This window comes from Opisthorchis viverrini (genome assembly GCF_000715545.1).
Source record: "Opisthorchis viverrini unplaced genomic scaffold opera_v5_226, whole genome shotgun sequence".
In the NCBI taxonomy this organism is placed as follows: Eukaryota; Metazoa; Platyhelminthes; class Trematoda; order Opisthorchiida; family Opisthorchiidae; genus Opisthorchis; species Opisthorchis viverrini.
The window spans coordinates 613,508-638,074 of NW_008751881.1; the positions used below are offsets into that span (position 1 = coordinate 613,508).

At 41.7% G+C, this 24,567-nt stretch overlaps 1 protein-coding gene across 1 annotated transcript in view; it reads right to left on the reverse strand.

Annotated features, from left to right (window-relative positions):
- T265_14608 (hypothetical protein) overlaps positions 1 to 23,251 on the reverse strand; it is a gene marked incomplete at both ends in the record, with an annotated part of 35,597 nt that extends 12,346 nt beyond the window's left edge. The window contains 4 exons of the mRNA XM_009174392.1: positions 14,985 to 15,118; positions 15,766 to 15,823; positions 20,119 to 20,141; positions 22,221 to 23,251. Coding sequence (XP_009172656.1) covers positions 14,985 to 15,118; positions 15,766 to 15,823; positions 20,119 to 20,141; positions 22,221 to 23,251 — 1,246 coding nt within the window. The remainder of the gene's footprint in view (positions 1 to 14,984; positions 15,119 to 15,765; positions 15,824 to 20,118; positions 20,142 to 22,220) is intronic.
- Between the last annotated feature and the right edge of the window lie 1,316 nt (positions 23,252 to 24,567).

A 24,567-nucleotide genomic window follows, 5' to 3' on the forward strand; every position in this document is an offset into this window, starting at 1 on the left:
GAATTCCAGTGGTCTACAGGGGAGCACAAAATTAAAACCGCACGGTGCTTGAAACTTAGCAGTGTTTTTTAACATGTTTTGGATCATGAAGGAACATGCTACTCATAAGGCCATTGAACATTCTGTGGTAGTCCATGAGTGAATCAAAAGAGAGTCTCCCGTTTGTAAGTTATCGAGTATCTTTCCCGAGACCATTTCAACCATTCATGTGGCTTGATTACAACAAGAATTTATTCCAGGGATGGCAATTTATATTCTATTAGTCAGCGTTGGTGAAGATCGTTTCAAACTTCCCCCTACCTAAAAGTAGTGTTCACCTTGCTCGAAACTGATATTTCCTAGCCCGTAGAGGATTAATTCAAGCGTCGTTTATCTTGGGTTGTTTGTTCGATAAGAAACAGAACGCACTAGTTACACGCTGGTTGCCCTTTGTTGAGAAGCCACTTATGTAATAAGCTATCCATTTACTCTCTTGTGTTGGTTCAAACTTCAGAGCAAACATCTTGCTTGCAAAGGTGGACCTAAGGCACTTAATGCGATGATTCTCATGGTGGTTAATTATAGAAAGTACAGTTCTTTAATAGGACCGATATGCAAGCATCACTTCTGAGCAATGTTCGATAATAAATCGTCAACATCAAACCACCGCGTCTTGAAGTAGGACAGTGGTTGAATTCGAGAGGTTAAACCAACTGCATGGAAACCAAGAACTGCGTAACTTCGTTGCCAAGTCGGAGTTAGGTTAGATTATCCAGAACAGAGAGAGAGAGCGGATGAATTTTACTGAATATGACGTAGCATACATGTCTTCTTTAATCAAAGCACCATGGATACATTGAAAAAGACCCAATGTCAGGGTTAACTTGCTAAATCCGTAATAGTGCCTAGCGTGCTAGCCTGACCACTTAAAGAGAAATGCTTGTGCAGGCTAAAGCCTGCCAGCTTCTGTAGAACGTACGATATTTTAATGCTGGTGTGGCATGATAGACCATTCCAATCATGCAAATCAACAGACAGACTAGTGAATAAAAAACATTTATCAAAACCAACCACACACAGTGGTGAACAGTGGTCACAAATAGCCACTCTTTGTGGAGAGGTATTCTTTAACTAATGCTATCATTTGCAGAAGAATGTGGTTTTGACACGGGACTCAGCTGAATCTCTTGTTTATGATGGTCCGCTTCTTGCACCAGGAGATAGTGCTTCAACACAGCATAGTTGCTCGTAAAAACTTTAGATAGATGTCAGGATGTTATATCACTGGCGTGTTTGTTTCTGACAATTAATAACTTTTACTGTGCGGTCGGTAAACGAGGTTACTTACAACAAGAATCATCCCAGCTAAGGTAACTTGGACCGTTCAAAGTAAGGGATCTCTATTTGGGAGAACCAGCAAACCCAATCATATCCTTTACAGAGCTTGGAATTGCAAACTCGAAATGGCTCACCAGGCCTCAGAGGTAGCTGACGATAAACAGTCCCGTAGTTCTGCATTCAAAAACCAACTAGTGAAAGTGCAGGCGAATATTTTTGTAGCTTACGTTGATAGAGTTACCTCAGTAAAAGTTTAGATGGCCCACGCTATCTAAAAATTTATTGTTTTAATGCCTAATCGAGGTTGATTTCGATAAAATAGACGTCCCTGTAATAAACTTGCCTATCACTGTCATCCTGAAGGTGGTACTTTGTGCTCTCCACGGAAAGTTATATAAAACTTTGAGCCAGAGTAAAAGTCCACAAGCACAATAAATTGTACCGGAAATTCGGGCGTTCCTAGTCCAAATTCAGTGGACTTTATCGTCTCCTCCATTTGAATCAGCTCAAGATTGATAGAACTCTGTGACCAGTGAAGCGTCCCAAGCGTGAACAAAAACGACCTTTGAGTGGGAAACCAGTCATAACCACCGGAAATCATACAACCGATCGATAATTTTGCGACTGATTTGTGTTTTAACAAGTAGGTCTATTTACCCATTCTTGACAATTAACAGAGGGGCTAGTACTGACGGCAATTTTCCAGCAAAGCGTATTATTGTGCGTAGCTTTCAGTCTATAGGGCCGAAATTTCGAATACAAAACACTGTCTGACTTCAGTCAACCGTGGATAGTTCACAATAAATCAGCTGACTATTTTGCCCCGTAACAGATAGATGGCAACGGACCTAAGAAGAGTTCTGCGGAAACTAAACAAAGTGGAGCTTGGTTTTTTCGGTCTCAAATAATCTTAAGTTTGCCCTCTGAATCTCACGTAGGTTTTTATGAAATAGTGCTGAACAAGATGGATTTTGTCCGTAACTCCTGTCGTGTAATGAGTGTTGCTGCTGAACGCGCAAGAGATTATACCTATAGAAGCGAGATAACCCTTGTCGGGATGTACGTCTAATTAATGGAGCATTTGGCAGTCCAGATTTGGGAACGGGTAACCGCTGACTACTAGAGATGTTCGTTAGTTTCTATCGGTCATTCACCAGTGCACCTGGGAATTTCTGTGCTACAAGCCAACAACAACAACAACAACTGGTTGCACAAATCCATGACCGATGCACAGGAGTTGGTGATCAAGTCCTATATGTGGAGCACAGTTATACATGTGATCGGCGAAAGTCAGACGCGTGAAACAAACCGTTACTTGTTCATCTTCACAAATTCAACATTCAGCACGAGGTACATAACAGGTGAACTAACATGCTTACCGGAAGATTCATTCATTATTATGCTATCATTTTCTCTGATCCTAAATTCACAACTTCATTTCTAACTTTTACAAAGGATGTTCGCTAAAGGTGTGCATTCGAAGAAAACCATGTAAATCAGAGCGTCTATCATTTGACTCCACGTCGCAACATATATATACCAGCCATGGGAACTCACGGTTTCCTAGAACAAATGTCAACTCATGATGTGGACCTAAAGAACACAAATTGTTCGACTTTGCAGATGCAAAAAAGACGAGTTTTGACTAGTGAGGGTTTTTTAACCTGTAATTCACGTAACCAGGGTTCAGTGCGCATTCTGTTCAGGAAAGAAAGCACGGCACAAAACAGCTATATGGGCATAACCTAAAAATGCGTGTGGGTAGATTTGGGAATGAAATATATCCAGAAACATTCAATAATTTTAAATAATAAAAAGAGCTATTTTTAGTGATATTTCTAGAAATCTGAAAGTACAATTTGGAGATATACATCATAATGGAGAGGAGATTCTCCGTTTAAGCAGTGTGTAGTACAAAGTCTTTCTGGAAATGCCATCAGCATATACACTTTGTCTGGTACATGGATGTGGGAGAAATATTTCGGTTTTAACTTGGAGGAGTGGCTGGAGGATCTAAACTACCCGGTTTACCGACTTTATGACGAAACAAGGCAGCATTCAGCATTTTTATTCTAACTCGACATAGACGTGTATATTCATGAATATAAAAACACTGTTGTTCTCATTGCATTGAGTGTGAACTGTATTGTGTTGTCGAGGTTCGCATTAATCAATAAAACATTCAAGTGTACATGTAGTTTACACATTCACTCTCCCATCAGGTTGACCAACGGACACAAATCTAATAAACAGAATCTCATAACCTTTTAGATTTTGTGCTGGAGCAGGTGCACAAAATCGCCCCTAAAAGTTAGATTTCTGTGAAGACCTCTGCTGGCTTGTGATCCTAGTCGTTCTCAGTGCAGTAGCTCAGCCTACAAAAAACTGAAAAGTGCAAAAATGCATTTATGCCACATGGGCCGCCCCATGTGGAAATCAACCGGTGGCCTTATTCGTTGCATACAGCAGGACGGATATATTAAAATATGCTACTGTTGGTGTCATGCACCCTTTTCCATCGCTATCTCTCCACGTTTATTCTGTCCCATATAGTAGTCACTCTCATATTGCTTCCGCCTGCAGACGTATTCGTCAGGTACTCTTGGTTAATAATCGGTTGCAAGGTACCTCTGACATCTGGCAATGCGATCACTGATCGTGCATTCGCAACGTTTGTAAGCCGACTGCCACGCTTGGTGAACAGATAAACTGCCTCCTGAGAAACAGGAAGTATCCGAAATCTGCCACTCTGTGCCCGCTTTCCATACCTCACTGTCATACTTTATAACGTGTTATATGTTAGGCAACCAGGCCAGCACACTTCTCTTACAAGACTTCGGAGACTTTATCGATGGGCGTTTACCGTATTTTTGAACATTCAATAGCTGAGCATCCAGTTGAACATCCAGTAGCTGAGTTTTCTTGCTATTCGGACGTTCTCGACTTCGGACTTCAGACGACTCTGCTGTAGCAAGCTATACCAGTTTTGGCATGGCCTTCAGTTCTCAATGGCAAACATGTAAACAGCAGCTGTTTGCCTCCAGGCTGCCTACCTCCTACCTGAGAGCTTGTCAGTCGACCTACTAACCGATCTTCATCTTAGTGTCTACCTGTACATCAAACAACAGTGGCTGTTGCTCAAAAAAGGCACATCTCTCTTATCAATCACGGAGAGTTCAGATACGGATGCAGCAGTTGGACACTTCAGTGCGCAGGTAGGACATCTCGGTTTATCAGAGACATTTCTTGGTTGTATATTTAGTTTACACTTAAAATGATATGATAACGATGCGTTCCTCATGAACTGTCTACTGATTATCAGTTGTTTCTCAGGAGCGTTGAACTTAGATGCAGTGGAGGTCGTTGTGCTACCTAAAGTACCCTGGCTGCGGTGCAAATATGGAACCCACTTAACCATACCATCACCATACTAATGATTAAGCTCTGTTATGCTACACGAACGTTGACCCAGACCATGCCCATTATATATATATATATATATATATTCCCATGACCGCTATCCCCGACGCCATAAAACCCGCTCGTACTGTTTCCGAGAGCATAACAAAAACGTTAAATCTCAGGGTATTTTGCGTCACTCGTAGATGCAAGACAATGTATCTCGTCGGACTCAGAGTGGTTGGTCAGTTGTCAGTCAGTTAAAACAAATCTTGCTTATGGACGACGGGATTTGTTGCACCCAGAGGGTTTTAGAAGCAAAGGAGTCAATTATCACAGGCTAGTTCAGCTTAACCTTAAGGTAGGAACCAAGGAACCGTCTGGTGATAAAAAATATTGTGGATACTCTGGTATATATAATATATATTATACACTTGTATATGAATTAATCATCTAAGCTGGTGGATAGAATAACTTTCAACAGACGTTTATTAGCATATCTGCCGCTGCATCCGTGTCCAGCCCTAGGCCAGTGTGAACTGAGCCACAGTCCATCAGGTCCAACCCACACTCAGCTTAGGGGTGTAGCGACCCAGTCACCCACATTCTTGACTGTTCAACTCACAGTCGCTGGCTGGATCGCAAGGCTTGTCTTTTTTCTCATAAGCACAAACACTCCGCATTAAGCTGACTCATCGGACATCGACTGCCTGCATTGCCTAGTCGGCGTAGCGACCACTCATGTGCCGACGCACCCACGTACATGCACTGGGACCTACATAAAGGGAAACCGAACCCAATCAGGACACAGACTCGCGCGCGCGCAGGGAGCAAGGAGTCAGCCCAAGCACTCCAAGTCCACGGACAATCATGGAACACGTGTAGCAGCCAAACTGCGGAGAAAACACGTTACCGCCGTCCGGACTTTCACCAAGGGACTCCCACATCCGATAAGTTCCCTTTTGCTNTTTATTTATACACGCGTTGCAACCCTCCACTGTCCACCATACTAAAAACTTCTATTAGTGCACATTCACCTTCTGATTTGTATTATGGCTATCATCACCTGTGCACAGGGGAAATGATGTGTCGGCTTGAAATACTACTGGACTGCAGGTCCACGTAAGCCCTTAGGAGCGTTATACGAAGATATTCGTCAGCCTTCGTGCTATAATCTAATTTTTGTTTAGTTATAAGCGGCCGCGGGAGTTTTAGAATTTATGCTCATAGGCCCCATACTGTCAGGACGTGTTTATTCTGATGAGTCCAAACTAAAGGGGGATTCTAGTTTTTCTCCTAGGGGAATAGCTCAGCAGTGCATATCTTTGGCCATGCGCTATTGCACGGGATGGATCACGTGACTGAAACGAATGCAGTTTTAGGCGACACAGCAAAGGTGTGCCCCTCCCCCCAAATAGATGGAGAGTCCTATATATGGAAAGGATGAAACTAATTTTTAATGCTCTCATGCTTAAACAACGCCTATGCCTGGTTGTATAACCTTTTACAGAGCAGGGAACTCCAAACCTACACCCTCAGTTACGAACACAACTCAGTGCGATATGTCCAAATGGAACCCTTTAGAAAGCATACATGTCACCGCGTCTTGAGTGCTGACTTTGACTTTGTTTAACGAACAAAAAAGAAGGTTACAATTAAGCACTCTATATCGTTTGATATATTGTGTGTACCGCTTGACACTTACACCTCACATCTATTCCAAGTTGTTGCTTGCATAATCTCTCAGTAGTATGCACCAAAAACATGCGATTTAAATATGATATCAAACTCTACGTAGAGAGGAGGCGAGCAGCCACGGGGAGATTTCTAGACTTATTTTTCGAGGGCATATCTACGGCGAACCTAGGAGATGAATCGATTCCGCCAAAATAACCGAAGATACTTTTGGTGACGTTGTGTAGAATGCCTTGTATGCAGAATATCGACTCGAGAATCGAAATATTTGACTTTCCGAAATCGGACTGACAAAATTCCTTACTTAGCTTTCTGCCTTAGCGAATTGGATTTCAAAAGCCTCCATTACAGAACACGTTTTTGATTGAACACATTGCATTTGCACCAAGAACGCGTCACTATTTGGCTGGGCAAAACCTATGTCTGTTCATCGTTTCAAACCTTGCTTGGGTATAGGACGTTCTAAGCTTGGCTTTGACTTGATAAGGTGAGAGGCATCGTTTTTTCCCTGACCCTGCTTCTTTTTCATGTCCCAGCTGATAGGTTGTCTTCCACGGAGCTTACTGTTGGACCATTCCGAACTGCTACCACTCCAGTGACTATTCATCTCCAGTTACATCATATACCCAGCATCGGATGTTTCTGCATATCTCTCATCTATGTGTACGCTTGCTGGTTACTTTGTTTTTCCTCCCATTTTACATGTTTATTAGTAAGTGTAACGACGGAAAACAAATGTCACATATTTACCTGGTCTCAAATACTCCCATGAAAACCCAGTTTTATCTTGGCACATGTTTCAACTTTAGCCTATTGCTTGTGTAAATATTCCACCTAATATTACAGGAGTAAATTTTGGACTTGTTGAATACTGTTTCACACTGATGGACAACCGGTAGTGAATTCAGACCTCACAAAAATGGTACGGGAAGAACCCCTTACCGTACAGGTTAAAGCACAAGGTGATAATCGATCCACGTGATGAATCGATAATGAACATATGCTGTGCGAACAAATAGAACATGTGCCGGAACCATCCGAAGTGCACGCTTGAAACGCTAAGATATTGGGGATGACAAATCTTCGTCCTTGCGGGGGTGGAGGGAATTCGGTTAACTAAAGATCAGAGCAGCCTTCCTTGGAATTTTATCTGATTGATTCGTCACAGAGTAGGAAATGAACTGAAGCAAATAGAGTGGTTAATTGGTGAAAATTAGCACAGCCTGTGTTTGTCTTTGTCAGTGTAATTCATTGGTTAGTTTCCAACCAGGTAATGTTTCCAAGTTTGTTTAAATAGGAATAACGTCAATGCTGTACTGGTAACTTTTTCGCTAAAAAATTTCCCTACACACAAGCAGGCCTGTTGAAGTTTCTGTTTATAACAGCTACCAACTTAAAAAAGTTTGTTTTTCCAATTTCTTGGATTTCTTTCACTTAATTGGACTCACAGTCACATGTTTACAGAAATCGCCCGAGAGTGAAAGTGAAACAGGGAAACGGAGTTATAAAAGACAAGTCCCAACATGTTTAATCTCTACCGATGGCTGTATAAACCTTTCCAACTGTACTTCTCTAACCCTCGAGCTCACATGAAGGGAAAATGGCACAATGCATCATCCTGTCATCCATATCCAATTTCGTTTTACTGCACCTCCCTATGAATGAACGAGATTATGGAACATGGAATGACTTTGTACTTTTGGTACAGTCACCGGGATAGCGTTTACGTTGTGGCCCGGGGCTAGTCATAACAAGCCGGGAGCTTATATTTCACCTATGAAAAATCCGAACGCTCAAACCCAGTTATGTTAGGAATGTGTCGCTGAAAACTTCACGCTTGTCACGTAACTGTATCGAATTTAGTTGAACAAGTAATATGGTATAGAAATGTTGATAGTGCGTGCGGTGTGTAGTGATGGGGTGAGGACAAAGTGATCGCGAAACAATGAATTATCGGGTGATCGCATTTCACTTGATACGGATTCTGGTTGAATTCGTAAAGGGAAACGGTATGGGAAATTGGGTGTCTCCCATGAACTGGGTGAGGCCGCTGCATTCCATGAAACGTATTTGTGGTCACCAACCAGTCCCAAGAAATTCTACGGGCTGTGTTTCGTTAGTTAAGGTAGTGTGGAATTCGACTGGTTTCGTTTCGCTCATTAGATGCAGTTTACATTGCTCCCACTGAATCTTATGTCAAGGCTGGAACGACTGGCGTGTAAATGAAGGAGATTTAATGTACCGCTGCGCACGTTTTACCGTTTTGTTGTGGGAACCTCCGTCTGTTTTTGCTTGCATGCATAGAGCCATTAACTGAGGCTGCATCACGTGACATCTGCGAATAGAGGTTTCTGTTGCGCTGTAAAGCGCGCAGAAGCTCGCTGAGGAGTGTGTGAAGGAACTCGGAACTCAATAAAATCACGGTATGAGGAGTGAAACAGCAATGAATGGTCTGCAGCACTCGTTTGTATGGCCGAGTTCTGCCGAGTATGGCTAGACTGCAGGGTTTAGAATGTTCGTCTTGAATGAAGGATATACCATTGATATAAGTAAGAAGTCCGTACTGTCTACTAATGGTTTCTTTCTAAAACACGTTCACTCACAGGTTAATTCATGAGTACGTTAGATCACGCTGTTAGTCAGCAGGAACGCCACTGCTGCAGCAAAACACAGTTTAAACNAAGCTTAAGATAAGCAAAAATAAACAAGACAGATGCTCAGGTCGCAAAAGGATCTTTGTTTTCTAGGAATACACTCATTTGCAAATCAATTTGGCTTTCACGAGAGACAGCTGAATCTCCCGTTTATGATATTCTTCAACCGAATGTGAAAGAAAATATACTGCGATATCTCGAATATCGTACCAACTGAAACATGAGGCGGCCAGTGTGAAGCGCATTCAGTTGTAGAATATCATAAAGGAGAGATTCAGTTGAGTCTCTCATGGAGACCGAATTGATTTGCAAATGAGCGTATTTCTCTTGGGTTCAAGTAGAACATAAGGATGACAGAAACTCGGGGACTGTGCCTATCTGATGAGCCTCAAGAAGGGCAAAACCAGTCGTGGGCTGTCGAAGAGTTTTCAACAACCTTGTGAGTAATTTCTTCTATGAAAATATACTGCGATATCTTTGTTTTCTGTTCAAAAACATCCTCAGATGAAGTTCACTTTCAGTGTCCTTCAACGGTGTCCTTCATGTGTAGAAGCTAGATTACTTAGCCCATTATCCCACCAAACAAAAATCACGGGGAAAATTAATCTGTCAAAACTAGCCCTCTGGTATCAGTCTAAGCTAAACTCAGATGGCAGTGAAGTTCTCTTCCTGCCACAGTAGATCAACACTGCTTTCGTTAACTTGGTCGAATAAATGAACAAGACAACGAATGTACATATTGAGGGGTGGTGTTTTAGTAAGAAAAGAATCAAAAGTTTAAACTGTTTCGCATTCGCTTATTTATATCTTCGAAGCCTTTAGTTTGTGTCTTCAGGTTTGAGTGATATCGAGGTTGCCAAGGCCCAGAAACATTGAGATCTTTCTCTTGCGAACGTATACAGGTTATATTTCGTAAAACTGGCTGTTCATTGTTCAAACGCTGCACGTTCACCCTTTGTTAATAAAAACCGAAAAATGTCGCTTTCAGTGTGATGAGGCAATGCAATATCATAGGTAATTTGGGTTTCCAGTGCCTAACAATGGTGACCCACTTCAGCTTAAGCCAGTAAGGATCCTGTGATAAGTATTCTTGTTTAGTGTGGTCTTTCCTCAAGCAGAGAGTTCACTTAATCGGTCCAAAAATTGTCCGTTCTGCGAAAGGGTAACCGATCCCAGAAGAGCTGTTTAGGAGAACATATTGGTCTGTCTAGCCAGCCCTACGTTGTAGAGCAGTTTCGACTGTTCGGCTACAGAGCCGATTTACATTAGAAATCGATGGTCTGGATGCCACTTTGTGTCCATTAGTTATTGTGCTGGTTAAATTTGCGGTAATAGCTAGAACGTGCACTCTCCAAAACAGCAATCATACTTTCGCCCTGATATACCCAAGGCCTTTTTAACTCAAACCGTTTTGGGACGCCATCCAATCAGTATTGCATCAAATAGCTTTGAAAAAGCGATAACCTGTAACGCTGTCGGCATAAGAAAGTTCTGATAAATATGGAAACATCCCCTAGCCAACCGGTGCACCAGACAACACGGAAGTTGTGTAAAAATCACGGGGCAATCAGAATTTGTCGTCTGCCACAAAAATTCCAACCAAGCAAGCAGCGCCATATGTTGAGGACACTTAGGAATTCTTGGTTGTTTGCTCACTGGAATCGCTGTCGTGTTTAACAATCAGAAACAGAACAGTGCTACCAACATGCGACCCAAGGCTTGTGTAGTTTCAAGCGTGCGATAGTGGTACATCTCCGCGCTCCGCGGAAGAAGCACCATAGTCACACTGATGTTCGACTTCATCTCCAGCATCATTCACAATCTTCATTATCTGCATTCATCTTCGATTATCGGAGAGAAATGATCAGGTGGAGGAATTTACCTTCAATCTTACATCCTTCTTAAGTCCCCTGTGCTTACGGTTAACATCTCTTTGAGTATTTTTGTCCATCAGTATTTCTTTAGTGGCTAAGGTCTTCGTCTGAAAAGTGCATGCGCTTTCATTGATGTAGATCGCACATTCAAGCAAAGTATTTCGCACTGGTACAGCTAGAGTTTCCCTCCAGTTTTATGACCCTCCCGATATGCATTGGAATTAGTGGAGACTGATTTATCGACCGTGAAATCGAACTCATTGTGACAATTACAAGGTTCCTGAAATCTCTCCTGAATACCAAGGAGTATATCCTCAAAGTATAGTATACAACGTAACGGACTAAAATTTTGACGACCGGAGTCGATAACCTAAAGCAAAACACAGTAGTGTTTCACTACTGAGAACAAGGAAACCACAGTACTTCGAATGGGATAAGGGAGTCACTAAACTGACAAACCATTTGAAGTAGTACACTCGCCAATGTGGAAAAATTGGGTGAGAAATTGGCGTGGGAAACAAGACAAAATTATCGACGCAAACCTTTGAAAGATAGATCGATGATCCTCTGAAGTGGTTACGAACAGAGCTGAAAAGACCCTATTTGATACAGGAAACTACTCACAATGTTACTATATTTTGTTCTTAAAACCGATTAGTTCTCGCCACGTGTTAGGAGATATCGAAATCTGCACCAGTCATCAACGACCCACCAGCGTAAGGGTTCCTCTTACTGGCGTATTTATCCCACTCTTGCTGATTTTCACCTTGCTTAAACACGTATTTGCGACTTTATTGCACCTGGTACTCATTTTTTTCACATACCCAGCATGAACGATCATTTGAAATGATCGTTCATCGTAGCCAAAAACTGGTGCTTTTCTACTTAGATGTGATAGAAAACGGCTGCTACATAGTTAAGTTGGACAGAAATTTAAGACACCAAAGTGTTTACCTTCTATGGGCAACAAAGTCATACCTTAATTGAGACAAGCCGGGCAAATCCGGTAGTGGGCTCTTGACTAGTCAGAATTCAATTGGAAACAATCAATAGAATCGGTGGAATTCTCATGCACTGGCAGACGGTGTACCTACAGATCGTTAAAGGGGTTGATTTTACTCACCAAGGAAGTAACTATTAGCTTTAGGGTAACACACTCCGCACACCAACTTATACTGGAGAAAACGAAAACCTACATTCCGTAAGTCACAGAGAACGTTTTAAAAGGGAGAAAAAAGCAAAAGTTGCATGGAGGTGAGCTTAGGTTTCGTGTTTATTCGAAGCGTGGTTTCCAAAAGCGTGAGATCATTGGCTATTCCGTTACGATTTCTAAACTCTGTTTCATAGACGTCGATAAAAAAGCGCACCAAAAATCAAATTATTTACTTACATGGACAACAACAAGAACAACATCCGCCCATTTAGTCGACGACTTTTTCTATATTTCCGAATTTACTGGGTGAATATCTCTCCAACAGAGAACTGATTCAACCAAATTCATTTGGCTTCACATTTATTCGAATCAGTATGAGCGAAATGCGAAATGGCAAGCATCGAAAGCCATGTGGACCAGTCCACAGGTCCATCGGTCCTAATATTCCTAATTGGTCCTTTCGCCAACCAATCGCGACGAGACGAGAGGCAGCCGCACCGTTCTGATGGTGGGGATACGAGTCATTGATTGGTCGGCAATTCACCGCGCCCAGGATCGAATATACCACTTCAACGTTAAGTCTTTTCCAGTGTTATTTCTAAAGAGCAATAAAAGTATTATTTTCTGACCAGAAACTGCACGAATTCCGTGCACCTCAGCAAGAATATTCTCTAAATCCATTCTGTATTGTAGAACGGAACGTTAACTATGAGTTAGATAGACACTTACAGCCTGAAAATCCCTCCTGTATATTGAGGTCAATAAAACTGATCTAAATAGTCTTGTGTCCGGAAATTCCACAGGTGCTCTGTCATTAGTTGACACGTGATCTTATGATTTGCGTAAACTCAATAACTCATGTCATCTCAACACTTTTTTAATAATGAGCAAAGCGGAGGTATTTTGTATGACATTTGCAAACCGTATTATTCATATCTACAATACTTACTAGAATGTATCTTCCACTGAATCATTAAAAAGATGCTCCTGTTGGGTTTAAAGTCAACGGCTAATGGAACTGACCTTTTGAAATAAGGTCCTACAAACGCTTGGCTAGGACGTGATAAGATTATTATACCTGGAAAGAAACATATTTCCACAAAGCCAGCCAGTCACATTCAAGAGCAGTTGGATAGCAGATGCGTTCGTTTAGCGCGACCATGAGGTAAAATGTCCAAAAGGCACGGACTGCACTCTAAATAGATGTTCCTACTGTTCTACTGCCCGATTAGCTGCATTGCCGTTGCAAAACTTACTTAAAGGCACTGAAACACCATTCGAACAAAATCACAGCATGTTATTCAGTTATTTGTATAATACTTCTAAATGTGACAGTCAGGATTATGCAAGGTCCATTTTTTTCATGCGAAGAAGCCACGTGTGGGCTCACTTATCTAGGGTGGTCCTTTCCGATCGTTCATACAAGTTACCGCTGGGACAGGATTTTTCTTACTATCCTTGCATAATAAAACTGATTTATCCACAACGTACTAACCTGCACACTACAGCACCATTGAACAGAATCTCAAGGTACAGTAGAAACAGGGCTTGGCTGGTACCTACCGGTTTCAGGTCCTCCTTTAATAGACTGACATTCACAGGTGTGTGGGTAGACGATGGGGCTATCAACAACTTTAGTTTTCCACCGATAACTAACCCGGACAGATGTCCCACAGCGCACAATCCACTAGACCTCAGCCGTTTTGAATATGGCGCGGATACTCTGAAGCACAACTAATCCCCCCGGAAGAACAGACACATCGATTTCAGTCCACTGCTTTCAAACGTGATGGGAGTTCGGAAAAGTTGATCTAACCGGCGTAGGTGTGACAAGATAAGTTGTAAAGATCAGAACACACGCACAAACTTCTGCAGCATGCTGTTGGCGTCCCTTCTTCTGGTGATGAAACACTCAGGTCAGAAAATCAATAACCAGAACATTATTCCGAAGACTATTTGTAAAACGTGATGACGCGTTGCATGAAATCAGACAGAGTTTATAATGCAAACGACCGTTTTCTAAAACGAACTATCTATAAAAACTCTATTCCTTGGATTGTGGTTCGTCTGCGGTCATACTGTTTCTCGGTGAACAACTTTCCCAGGACCAGCTACAACATATCGAGGCCGATTCTAATAGAGCATGTAGACTGGAATGTTTTCTTGACTGTTCAGACAAATTTTCCGATGATGACACTCCTCACATATCCGGCTCATAATGTATTCACGGATAAATATCAAAAGTCACAAGGTACTCGTCACATTGGTAGATTCATCAAATGCCAGGGCGCACCACAAATATTGTTTAGCTGTCAGTCTCTTGTGGCACCGTTTCCGAAAACACTTCAAGCTATCTGCGTAATTATGGTTACAGAAGGGTCTACATTTGAGGGCTTTACTTGCTCGGTGCCTGGGTTTGGGTGTTCTGACAATATATCCCCTAACTTACAATCACGAATCACATGAGTACATATTCGTTCACTTCAGTTCGTTTGTAGCATTTTGTTCCCAGGCGTACGCATTCAGCATACGGAGTAGGTGAAAACAGACTGTTTTTGGCACCAAACATTTTGTCATTATATCTGACTTCCACTTTTCCCTAATTTATTGCTCATTTTGAAATGGATATATTGACCGTTTCCGATTGGCTGACTTTGTCAAAAACCTGATCTCTATATGCTTTCCAAAATTATAAACTCTTTGGCTGATATGATGTGAAATCTTATATCACTACAGGGTCGCTAAACATGTGCGGCATAAAATTCAAGCAATATTGAACACATTTTTGGAGTGAACATCGCTCTTTATGAGCCGATGTCATACTGCAGCCTACCCAGAGAAACGGCCTGTTTCCATATTTACACAGCCTTATGAATCCTACGCAGCCTTTACTATTGCGTACTTTGCAATGCTGCTCGCTCCAGCCGAACCCATCGGCACGGCGTTTTGGTTCTTTCAGGTTCATGATCTGTAAGATCGCCTTTGCGCCTCGAATCTTCGTGCACTCGGGGATTACATCAAGTGATCTGTAGGTGAACACTGAGAACAGTGATCGTTTGTGCACATGGTTATCCCGTAAACGGTGCACCACAGGTCTCTAGTTTGATCGACCAGCAGTTGTAGACAGTATTGGTGATTGGTGTTAGAATATTACTAGCAATAACGTGAATTCGACCTACTCCTTAACCGCACAAGCTAGTCTGATTGCAGTTCTTCTCAGTTGTTACATTACGATTTGTGGGATAAATAACCGTATTCATTCAAATTAGCAGAGCTTGAGAAATTACAAAAACAATTGATCCAGTAAACCCTAATTATATTTCACACGTCCTTTTTCCTTTATCTGTTTACGCTTATTTTTCAGCCCCTGCTTATACGGATTTGTGGACGTTGTTTTGAATAAAGGATGCAGAGGGAATAGCGGCAACTGTCTGAAGTTAGTTGATTCTATTACTCACCAAATCTGTCCACAAAATTCTGCAATGCATACCGGTCATGCTACTCAATCACTTTGGGTTGAGCGAACGAAAAACCACTTAACACGTGAACTAACCACAGTATCGGTTTTCCTCTCGCTGTACTCATAAAGCCTATCCAATCTCTAATGGAATCACGGATGAATTTGAAGTGTCTTTTGACAGACACAGTCTGGATGGGGACTTGAATGACACACTTATCATCGCTAAAGAATGCAGCCATCCAGTTTGAGTACCTCCGCTTCTGTAAAACCGCTAAAACAGAAATAGTCGGTGTCCCTTACGTCGGTTATGAGTTATTTGTGATGTACGCGTGTGAACCATATTTACCTTATCCACACCTATTCAGAAAGGTTAGAAAATAAGCCGCAGAATTAAATAGTGCGTCTGTCATAACTAGTTATGATTGACAGTTAATAATTTGACTTTTTTCGTTTACTGAACACACAGTATGTGGTGTGCATAAGATAGTGTTGAAAATTACATTTGCGTGTAGATGGTGAAACAGCTCAGTGGCTCTGAGGAAGATAAAGCCTGGTAGTGATTGGAGCTAGCCAAAGTGAGTAATTTTTTCACCGAAATTCCAACCTTAAACGGTGTAAGCGCTCCTCGAGTTTGGCTATTCCGTGATATTTGATTAGTGACGCCGTTTCTTCATGTTGATTCCAGTCCTCTCCTCTACTTCCGAGATCACAGACAGGACAGACTCACAGTGACTACACTGAATTCCCGTATGTCTGCATACCTCAGGCAACCCGAGTTCCTCCAAAGCCAAGTTCTGATTCCCCGTTACATAGCTACTTTTAACAGTTTATTACAGTGTCAAATGTATCAACGCACTCTTTTTGAATAAATACATACATACCTCCACTTGTATTGATCCACAAACTACGATTGGATGGAGAACCCTACCCCCGGAAAAGTGAAAAACCAAACATTACGCTGTTCGCTAGTAAACCAGGAAGTAACATAAACAAAACCTATCACTGGAGCTTTACCTTTTAATTGTATTCTATGTAGTAACTGCATGCAGTCGATTCACGTTAAAAGGTGACAGCCAAAAATGTGTTGCACAATAATCACGAGACCTCTGAAATCACCACCCTCTAAAAACGCGCAACTTTACTTTGGTTGAATTAACCCAGCCTAATTTTCGCAAATAATCGTGCGAAAGGTCATCGACAATAAAGAAGCGGGTGAAATGCACTGAGTGCACCTCGTGTTGTGGAGTTCAAAGTAATACCGTCGACCAAACCAATAAGAAAACACGGTTTTCCGGAAGATTGCTGCTCAGGAGAGGAGTTCTGGATACCAATACTCACAGCCCTATGTTCTAGTTCTGAAAAGAACGTAGTTCTCGCTTGCTTGCGCCAATCACCAGAGATTTTTCCATTTGGTCTGATATCTGTTAGATATCTGATACACCCGCAGGACGCATTTCCTCAAGTCCTATTACGTGATATTATAAGTTGGTTTTCCAACTTTATGAAAAGTCCAGTTTCAGGACTAACTAATGGAGAAATGCTCAGTCTAAGGCGTTACAAAATTCTGAACGCTTCTGAGATGGAAGAACTCGTTCTTTGAAAGCGTCACACTTTCATGAGTGTTGAGTAGCTTTTCGTTTTAACGCTAGCAAAGAGGTTTGCTCTCAACAGGCACACATTGGATAAAATATTACAAATATTCAAAGTGTGTTTGGATATTATGGTTTGTCAGTTGTACAAGATAGAAATGGACGGTTCTGTTAACGTAATTCACGGCGCATTCTGTGTTGATGGGTGTGGCAGGACTAAACCACTTGGTTTACAAGCATTTGATACACACTGCTACTCCTAACACAAAGAATCTGCCGAGTGAGTACGGCCTACGCGAATCCTGCTAAGTCCACCTGCGGAGTCTCACTGAGGGCAATTCACACTAGCTGATTACTTTTCGGCAACCATTCGTCTCTGTTTCAAAGTTATCGCTAATGAAACTCTAGTCCATGGCCAGTCAACCATCAGATGCTTGGTCAGGGTCGTCGGTTTTAAGGAGCAATTCGGATCATTGCTAATAAATCTCCTCTAGACTGGGTAAAGTGACTTGAACTTATTGATCGTAGTTGGGATGGTCAGGTCAGGCAAGCACACTGAAATAATCATTTCGGTCAAATAATGGTGAGAATCAATCTGGCCAGATTTTATGTTGATTGTCTGATATCCACACACATTCTCATCATTTGCGCATTTCTGAGAACAAGCATTGTGGAGAAAGTCGACTGAATATGTGGCTCAACTATATGGGGAAGGACTGACCATGACTAGGTTGAGAGTTTCAAAAGAGCTCTTTTCGCGTCTTCCATTGGTTAGAGAACGCTCCGGTGTTAAGAATGCGACACGGGGCATCCGAACGTACATTTTGAGGCTATTCACTGAGTATGCTTGAGCTCATGTTATCGTTCATTAGGAAGTAGTGAGGCAAAGAGCCAAGTGTTGTCGCACTCTGATATCACACAACGATGCTTTCCTCTATACTTTCCGGTGGGTTTTACATTGGCGCATTTGATAAGATGTAGACACATGAATGACCAATTTAATTGGTATGAGTACCTCCTGAATTTTCTAATAAACTGGAGGGTTTTTCGAGTCAGTTCTCAGTTATTTCTGGAACTGGATCCACGGGTACTATATATTCATCAGGTTTAAGTTGGGAGGGCTTATGGTTGCCACAAAGTCAGTACACCTTAATAGTTATCGGTTAGAACATAAAGGGTTGATGGAAGTGTGGCATTGATAATTCTTCGTCAGGTCACTCACGTGTAGAGGTCAGAAAGTGGAAATGTGCAGGTAGATATTAACCAAAATACAATTCAATTACTATGCCGCTTTGATCAGCGCCGGGATTAGACAATTGGACGAAGGTCACCAGAAAGATCGTCCTGGGATGCGAACAAGTAAAAAGTCGCCCGTGTGCGTGGGGTTGTGTGTGTGTATGAACTTCCACATATGTTCGACCATGAAAGCTGAAGTGTGTGGACAAAGTGCTTTTGATGGCTATCGTTGCCGTCATGGGAGATAATGCTGGTCTGTATCGAACAGGGTTAGTGAGTGTGGTTTTATTAAAGGACCAGAAAAGGTTCCATGGGCAATATGTTGCAATTTATGTCAATCAAATCCTGACCAAATGCAGTGCTTAAGGATGTCTTGTCGCCACCAAACTGCCGAAAACACGTTTGTCGACCCTCATGATATTCTGTAACTAAATATGAACTTAGCAACGATTTCTCATTCCTATTCGTCAACGTTTTTGTTCACAGCAGTTTTTTTGTTTCAGTGCATCTATACCTGTGGACAGCTGGTTTTAGCAGGTTCATATAGAATTGATCACAGCAGTGCTTTAATTGAACCAAACCTTTCATCTGTAATGCTCCGGTGCAGATGTGCACAATCAAAAACCTTGTAGTGACAGAGAATGTCTTATATTTTATGAAAAAAGCTCAATGGGAGCTCACGATTTTCTTTTATCATGTTTTTCTGTACCAAAGACAAGAGATGAACTTGCCTACCTACAGACAAACACGACTATCATTCTAATTATACCCGTCCGAACGCTAAAATAATACTGAATACACTGGAATTTTCATCGCACTTTTTTAAACTCAGAATGGTTTTTTTATTAAGAGGCTTTACGGAATACCCAGATGCGACCTAATTAGAATACAGCAATTCAGTTTATGACCTTCAGATTATCGTTTTCTGGAAGTTTGCATGAAGCATAACACACGTAACTCAATTACATGCACTCCCTCTCATAATCTGATTGCTTATGAACATTTAAGACCTTTTTGGATGATGCATCTCGTAAAGCATGCTGTTTTGAAATTAAAATATGGAATACAAAAGTCCATGTGAATCACCCAAGCCACTGTTATTTTGCCTGGTGATCAAAAGCCCAAAATGGCATTCAGGGAACTGACCTTTAATTATCCTTTTCTGAATAGTGGTTGTTCGCAAAGCGGATAAATCTGATAACATTTCAAGTTCACCTGATAGATTGCCTTTTCTCCTGTTTTGCAGACTCTCTGTTCAGTTATGATTATTCCCGGTTGAAATGTACTTGCGATACCCACTATACGTTCAATCTGCATCTGTCTTCGCTGTTCGGCACGCCATTTATTTTGGACTGTTTATACAGTTTACTGAAATAGGCTGAAGTAGCATAGTTTTAAAGGTGATTCGTCGATAGAGGGCAGCTGAATCGGTTCATGAATGTTACCGACATTAGTAAAGCCAATAATTTAAACTGTGTTATATAACAGGGTTAGTACTGCGGTAATTTGAACACACTACATCTCTTATTCTACGTTTCCGGGTTTTCTGTAAACATGGCAGAAAATAACCGATAAATGGGCTTGCAGGCGACGTAGAGGATTAAACAAATGTACATACACCGAATTGCCACACCATGCGAGGTAGATGGGTGAAAACACAACATATATCTTTGCAATGCATCACGATCAAGCTGAACCAATAACCAGTGTCAACATAAACACGGAGGTGCATTCAACTCACCGTTGACCATATCCGTGTGAAAACTGAAAAAGGCAATGTGAAGGATGTCAGCATTGGTTACTCATGATGGACCAATTTTTTTTTAGCAAATCTCCGCTTAGGAGAGAACCGATCACAATCTGAGAAAGCACTGTCCATGATGAGAACAAACTGATTGTTTGGGCTGTAGCCCACCCACCTACAAGTCCTCGTGTCACAACACATCTTTTTAGCTGCCTTTAAACTTTTTATTGAAGAGAGAAAAATGCATACTGGTAGTGCGCCGATGCTGATAACATCACTGTACGTCTATAGGTCCACTTGATTAGAAGTAGTGTCATTGTTAAATCATTGTTTTGCCACTACTGTATTCTTGTTACTGTATCGTTACAGTTGTATTTCAATACTTTATTATTGCCATTAGTACGAACAAGACCTGTCCACCGATGGGGATATTGTCGAACCTTTATGTTCCAGGATGATATCAAGGCCAAGCGAAAAGATGTTGGTTTCATGGTTTAGATGTAGGTTGAAGGATAAGTAGATAGAAAGAGATAGTTTGATAGAGTTGAAGAAGGGTTGTATCACGGAAAGTCAGTGTATATTTTGTACTTACCCGTGATACTAGGGAAGAAATCCGTATGTATCAATAGAGAGACTCTAGAACAGTTAAATAATTCACTGAATTTGATCTCCAACTGTCTGTGAACACAAATCTCGACTTATTTTTTGGGTCATCCCCCACGAGTAATCAAACGATTTATGATAATGAAGAACCACCGAGTGTCTTGATATGGATGATCACTTGGGGATGCTTATTTGAATATTAGTTGTGTTAAAACTACGAAAAGTGAAAAAGTAAACTCCATCTACAACAGAAGTTGACCTTAAACTATTCCTTGCCCACGATCTTGGGAGTATGTGATATCAGAGCATCGCTGGCCGTAAATGTTCGCTCAGATGCAACCTAATTACACCACCAAGGAACCATCAGCAAACCCAGTTGGTATAAAGGTATCCACTGCTTCCAATGTACGCTTCCGGAGGTCTCTCCCGAGAAACGAAATCATTATATATCTCTACGTCAAGATAGTAATAGGGGAAAATTCCTGCTCAAATACAGTGCTTGTTGAATTTTTCAAAAGGAAAACTGTTGTGTCCTGATGGTACTACCTATGCTGTGACTTCATTCAAGGAATTTCAAAAGCGTTCGTCCTAGATCTGTAATGTCTCAGTCAAACTGCGTCTTTCAGGCATTAACTTCGTTGTGAAAAGTGCAATCAACTACTCCTTTCAGATAAACCAGGTTATGAGGATACATTTTTGGTGGAGTATAACGTTGCTGAAAACTCTTTTTACAGGACCGATTTCAACGTTTTTGAGGTTCAAGTCTCCAAGTTCCAAGGTCTCCAAGTTTCCGTCCACCGTATGTTCTACCTGAACCCAAACTGTACAAAATTTACAAAATGCATTCATCCAACTGAACATCAGAAGGACAGATTCGGTTGCTGTTCAGTTGAAATCAAAATGAGAGTGGTGTCATGGATTGTAAGTGACTCTTCGCTAGTTTGCTCTTAGTGGCTTTAGTACTCTAATATGATAAGTACTCGTTTTTTATTCAGTGCTTAAAATCCGGACAGCGAATTCCAACAGTGTTCTAGGAACAGACCTACCCATCTGAAACAAACCAAACTGTGCCGTGCAATAAAACGAAAGACCAAGTTTGAACCCGACAAGCCTCAAGCCAAACATGTATTCTGATGCGAAAAATCAGAAACATGAGGATCTTTGCCCATATTGCTATGATAAACTGGTAGTTGGTTGTAAAATCCGGTAGACAAAATACTCCATTTCTTTCAGCCCTGACTGCATACTTGCCCACAGTATCCGTTCGAACTGAGACCCACATTTCGGTAAGCATCAGGTCCTACGCTGGAAATGATAACTATCGAGAAAGACCTTCTAACTATTCAACAGGCATCACGTTATTATCAGAAAATTTCCTGAGAGCTGGTATAAAACAACTTACACGTGTGACCTGATCGTTCTTGGGAAGTTATCTGACTTGATCAGTCAAATACAAGTACTTGGCGGGAAAAGAATTGAATGAAAAGTTTGCTTACCTTCTGATGTCAAATCCTCTTTGGTCGATAAAAGAAGGAAAACCGGAATCGTCCAGATTGCGCCATAGTGACGAATCAGAGCTGTTATCGGATCCGTCCAGACTATCGTTGAAGTGTGTAGAACATGTGGTTATGTCTAGCTCACCATTACCGAAAGAAACGGTTGCGTCTCCGTCTTCTGATTGAATAATGCCACGCTCGTGAGAATTTATTGTACTTGGGCTAGAAACATCATCAGTAGGCGAGGTGTGCGCAGTGGTGATGGTGTTTATCGATCTGTCACAAGAATATTTACTTTCAACCACATTTTCAAGCAAACACATGTGGGTTATAGAATGCCGCGCGATCTCTTTATAGGTTTTTCGCGGGGGGAAGAGGAAAACGCGTTGTACTGATACACCGAATGTGTCACTGACCGGAAAGCCTGTGGTCATAAACAGCGTGCTGTATTCGTCCAGCCCGTTCTCATTGATTCTGTCGTTTAGCAAAATACGTGCGCTGCGTTTCCAGGATTGTATCTTTGGCTTGGTTGTGAACTTAATTCTGCATCGTTTGACTCTGCGCTCTCGGTCCCGTAAGGGTGATGATAGGCATAATCGTTTGACTAATTTATGGCCTTTATTTGCAAGCGTATAGCGACGCATGTTTGACCGTTTGAATTTTCGCGACAATTTATGAAGCACCCCTGGATAGGGGGCAGCTTTTAGGCTTCTGCTGTTGTCTCTCTGAAGAACCGTTCCGACTTTCATTCTGTCTACAAAAACTTCTTTGGTCTCCTTTTGAGAAGAAAATAGGTGGGATGGAGGTAACATTGAGCTAGTGGTACTTTCAAGGCAAGAAGTACTGGTGTCCACAAGACAATGAATAATCGGTTTCACTTTGGTTCTTTTGCCTTGATGACTGTGGATTTGGTGCAGTAAGCCATTTGGTGGAAGGTAATCTGAGTCCGAAACCTGAATTTCTGAATTTCTGAACGTCCCTCCAACAGTAGAAGAATGTTCTTGGTAGGCAGTCGCTGACTCACATTGTTGGCTGAAACACAATGAGATACACGATATGTCAGGGGCTGAGTTGTTGTAGAAAATGGGAAGTACAAAATGCCAAGGACCCTGGGTACAAAAATTGCGTCTAGAATACGGTTTGAGATACGAGAAGCAATTTTTTCGGTTCATTTACTTTAGGAAAAGCATAAGAAATCCGAATGAGTATATAGTGTGGTAATTTATGCTTCATTAGGTCTGGGTATTTCAAAATGTATCATGATTATCTACTGCGCCTGGGAATCTGTCTGTCAGCTAACTTGGCGAGAACTAATTATACTGCTGTCCAGCCACTGGAGGCCGAAGGACTTAGTGCTGATCGGAAGGCCGAGGGTTCGAAACTCTGAGTTTCTTGAGATGCGTGCCGCTGCTGATTCAAAAAGAGGATGAAGCAGCCGGAAAAGAAAGAAAGCAGGAAACGCGTCCCTATGTTAGTTATGAATTTGATCCTGACAACCATTTAAACAATTTTACAACCTACCGGTGCACTCACAGTACTTAAAATCTAAAATACCAGCCAGCTTCTTGCTGTTCAGGTCAGTGCAATTTTTCGTCAGTATGTCTATATTATCGATACCACGAATGTGGTGAAGTGAAAACACCTTGGGCTTTGGGTGTTAGCTGTGACGCACGTGGTGCTAAACAAGCAACCCGTCTTTCTTAGCTATTCTTCGTCTAACGTTAACTGCTGTTTATCTTTTCAGCCCAATCAAAGTCATTTTCGCATCGGCTCTGAGAAGCTGAAAACGCATCCCATGGGAAATAGATGAAATTAAACGCTCCTGTTTTAGCGAACGCTATCAGAGTCATTTAATTGTGTCGTTGCGGGTCTACAGGTTGTCTGGACATTCAGATCAGAATGACTCGTCGCTAGTGACCATGGAGCTTGTCAATCGGAGCTCACAAAAAATCCTGGTATCATCCATGTTTCTAGCTGAGACACGGTGCTCCTTGAGCACCGTGTGGTTGCTGATGGCCACTAGCTACCGACCGATAAAAGCTGACACCAAATTTGTTCGAAATGATGTACAATTCCGTCAAGGATTTTCAGAACTGAGCTTTGAGCTATATGCAAACAAAATCTCATCAGGGAAAAAGTGCATTAACTATCGTATGGATGCATGATATGGCGGTGGAGGCATTTTTTCACAATCGAATTTTTTCAAAAGTGACGAGGTGGTCACTCTAGTATGTTGCAAATAAATCTACGTCAATGCAGCTTATCAGCATGGAGAAGGTCTAAAGGTAAGCGGTACCACAGTTGTACTTGTTAACCTGTTTCACGGTACTGTGATTAACGTCGCAAC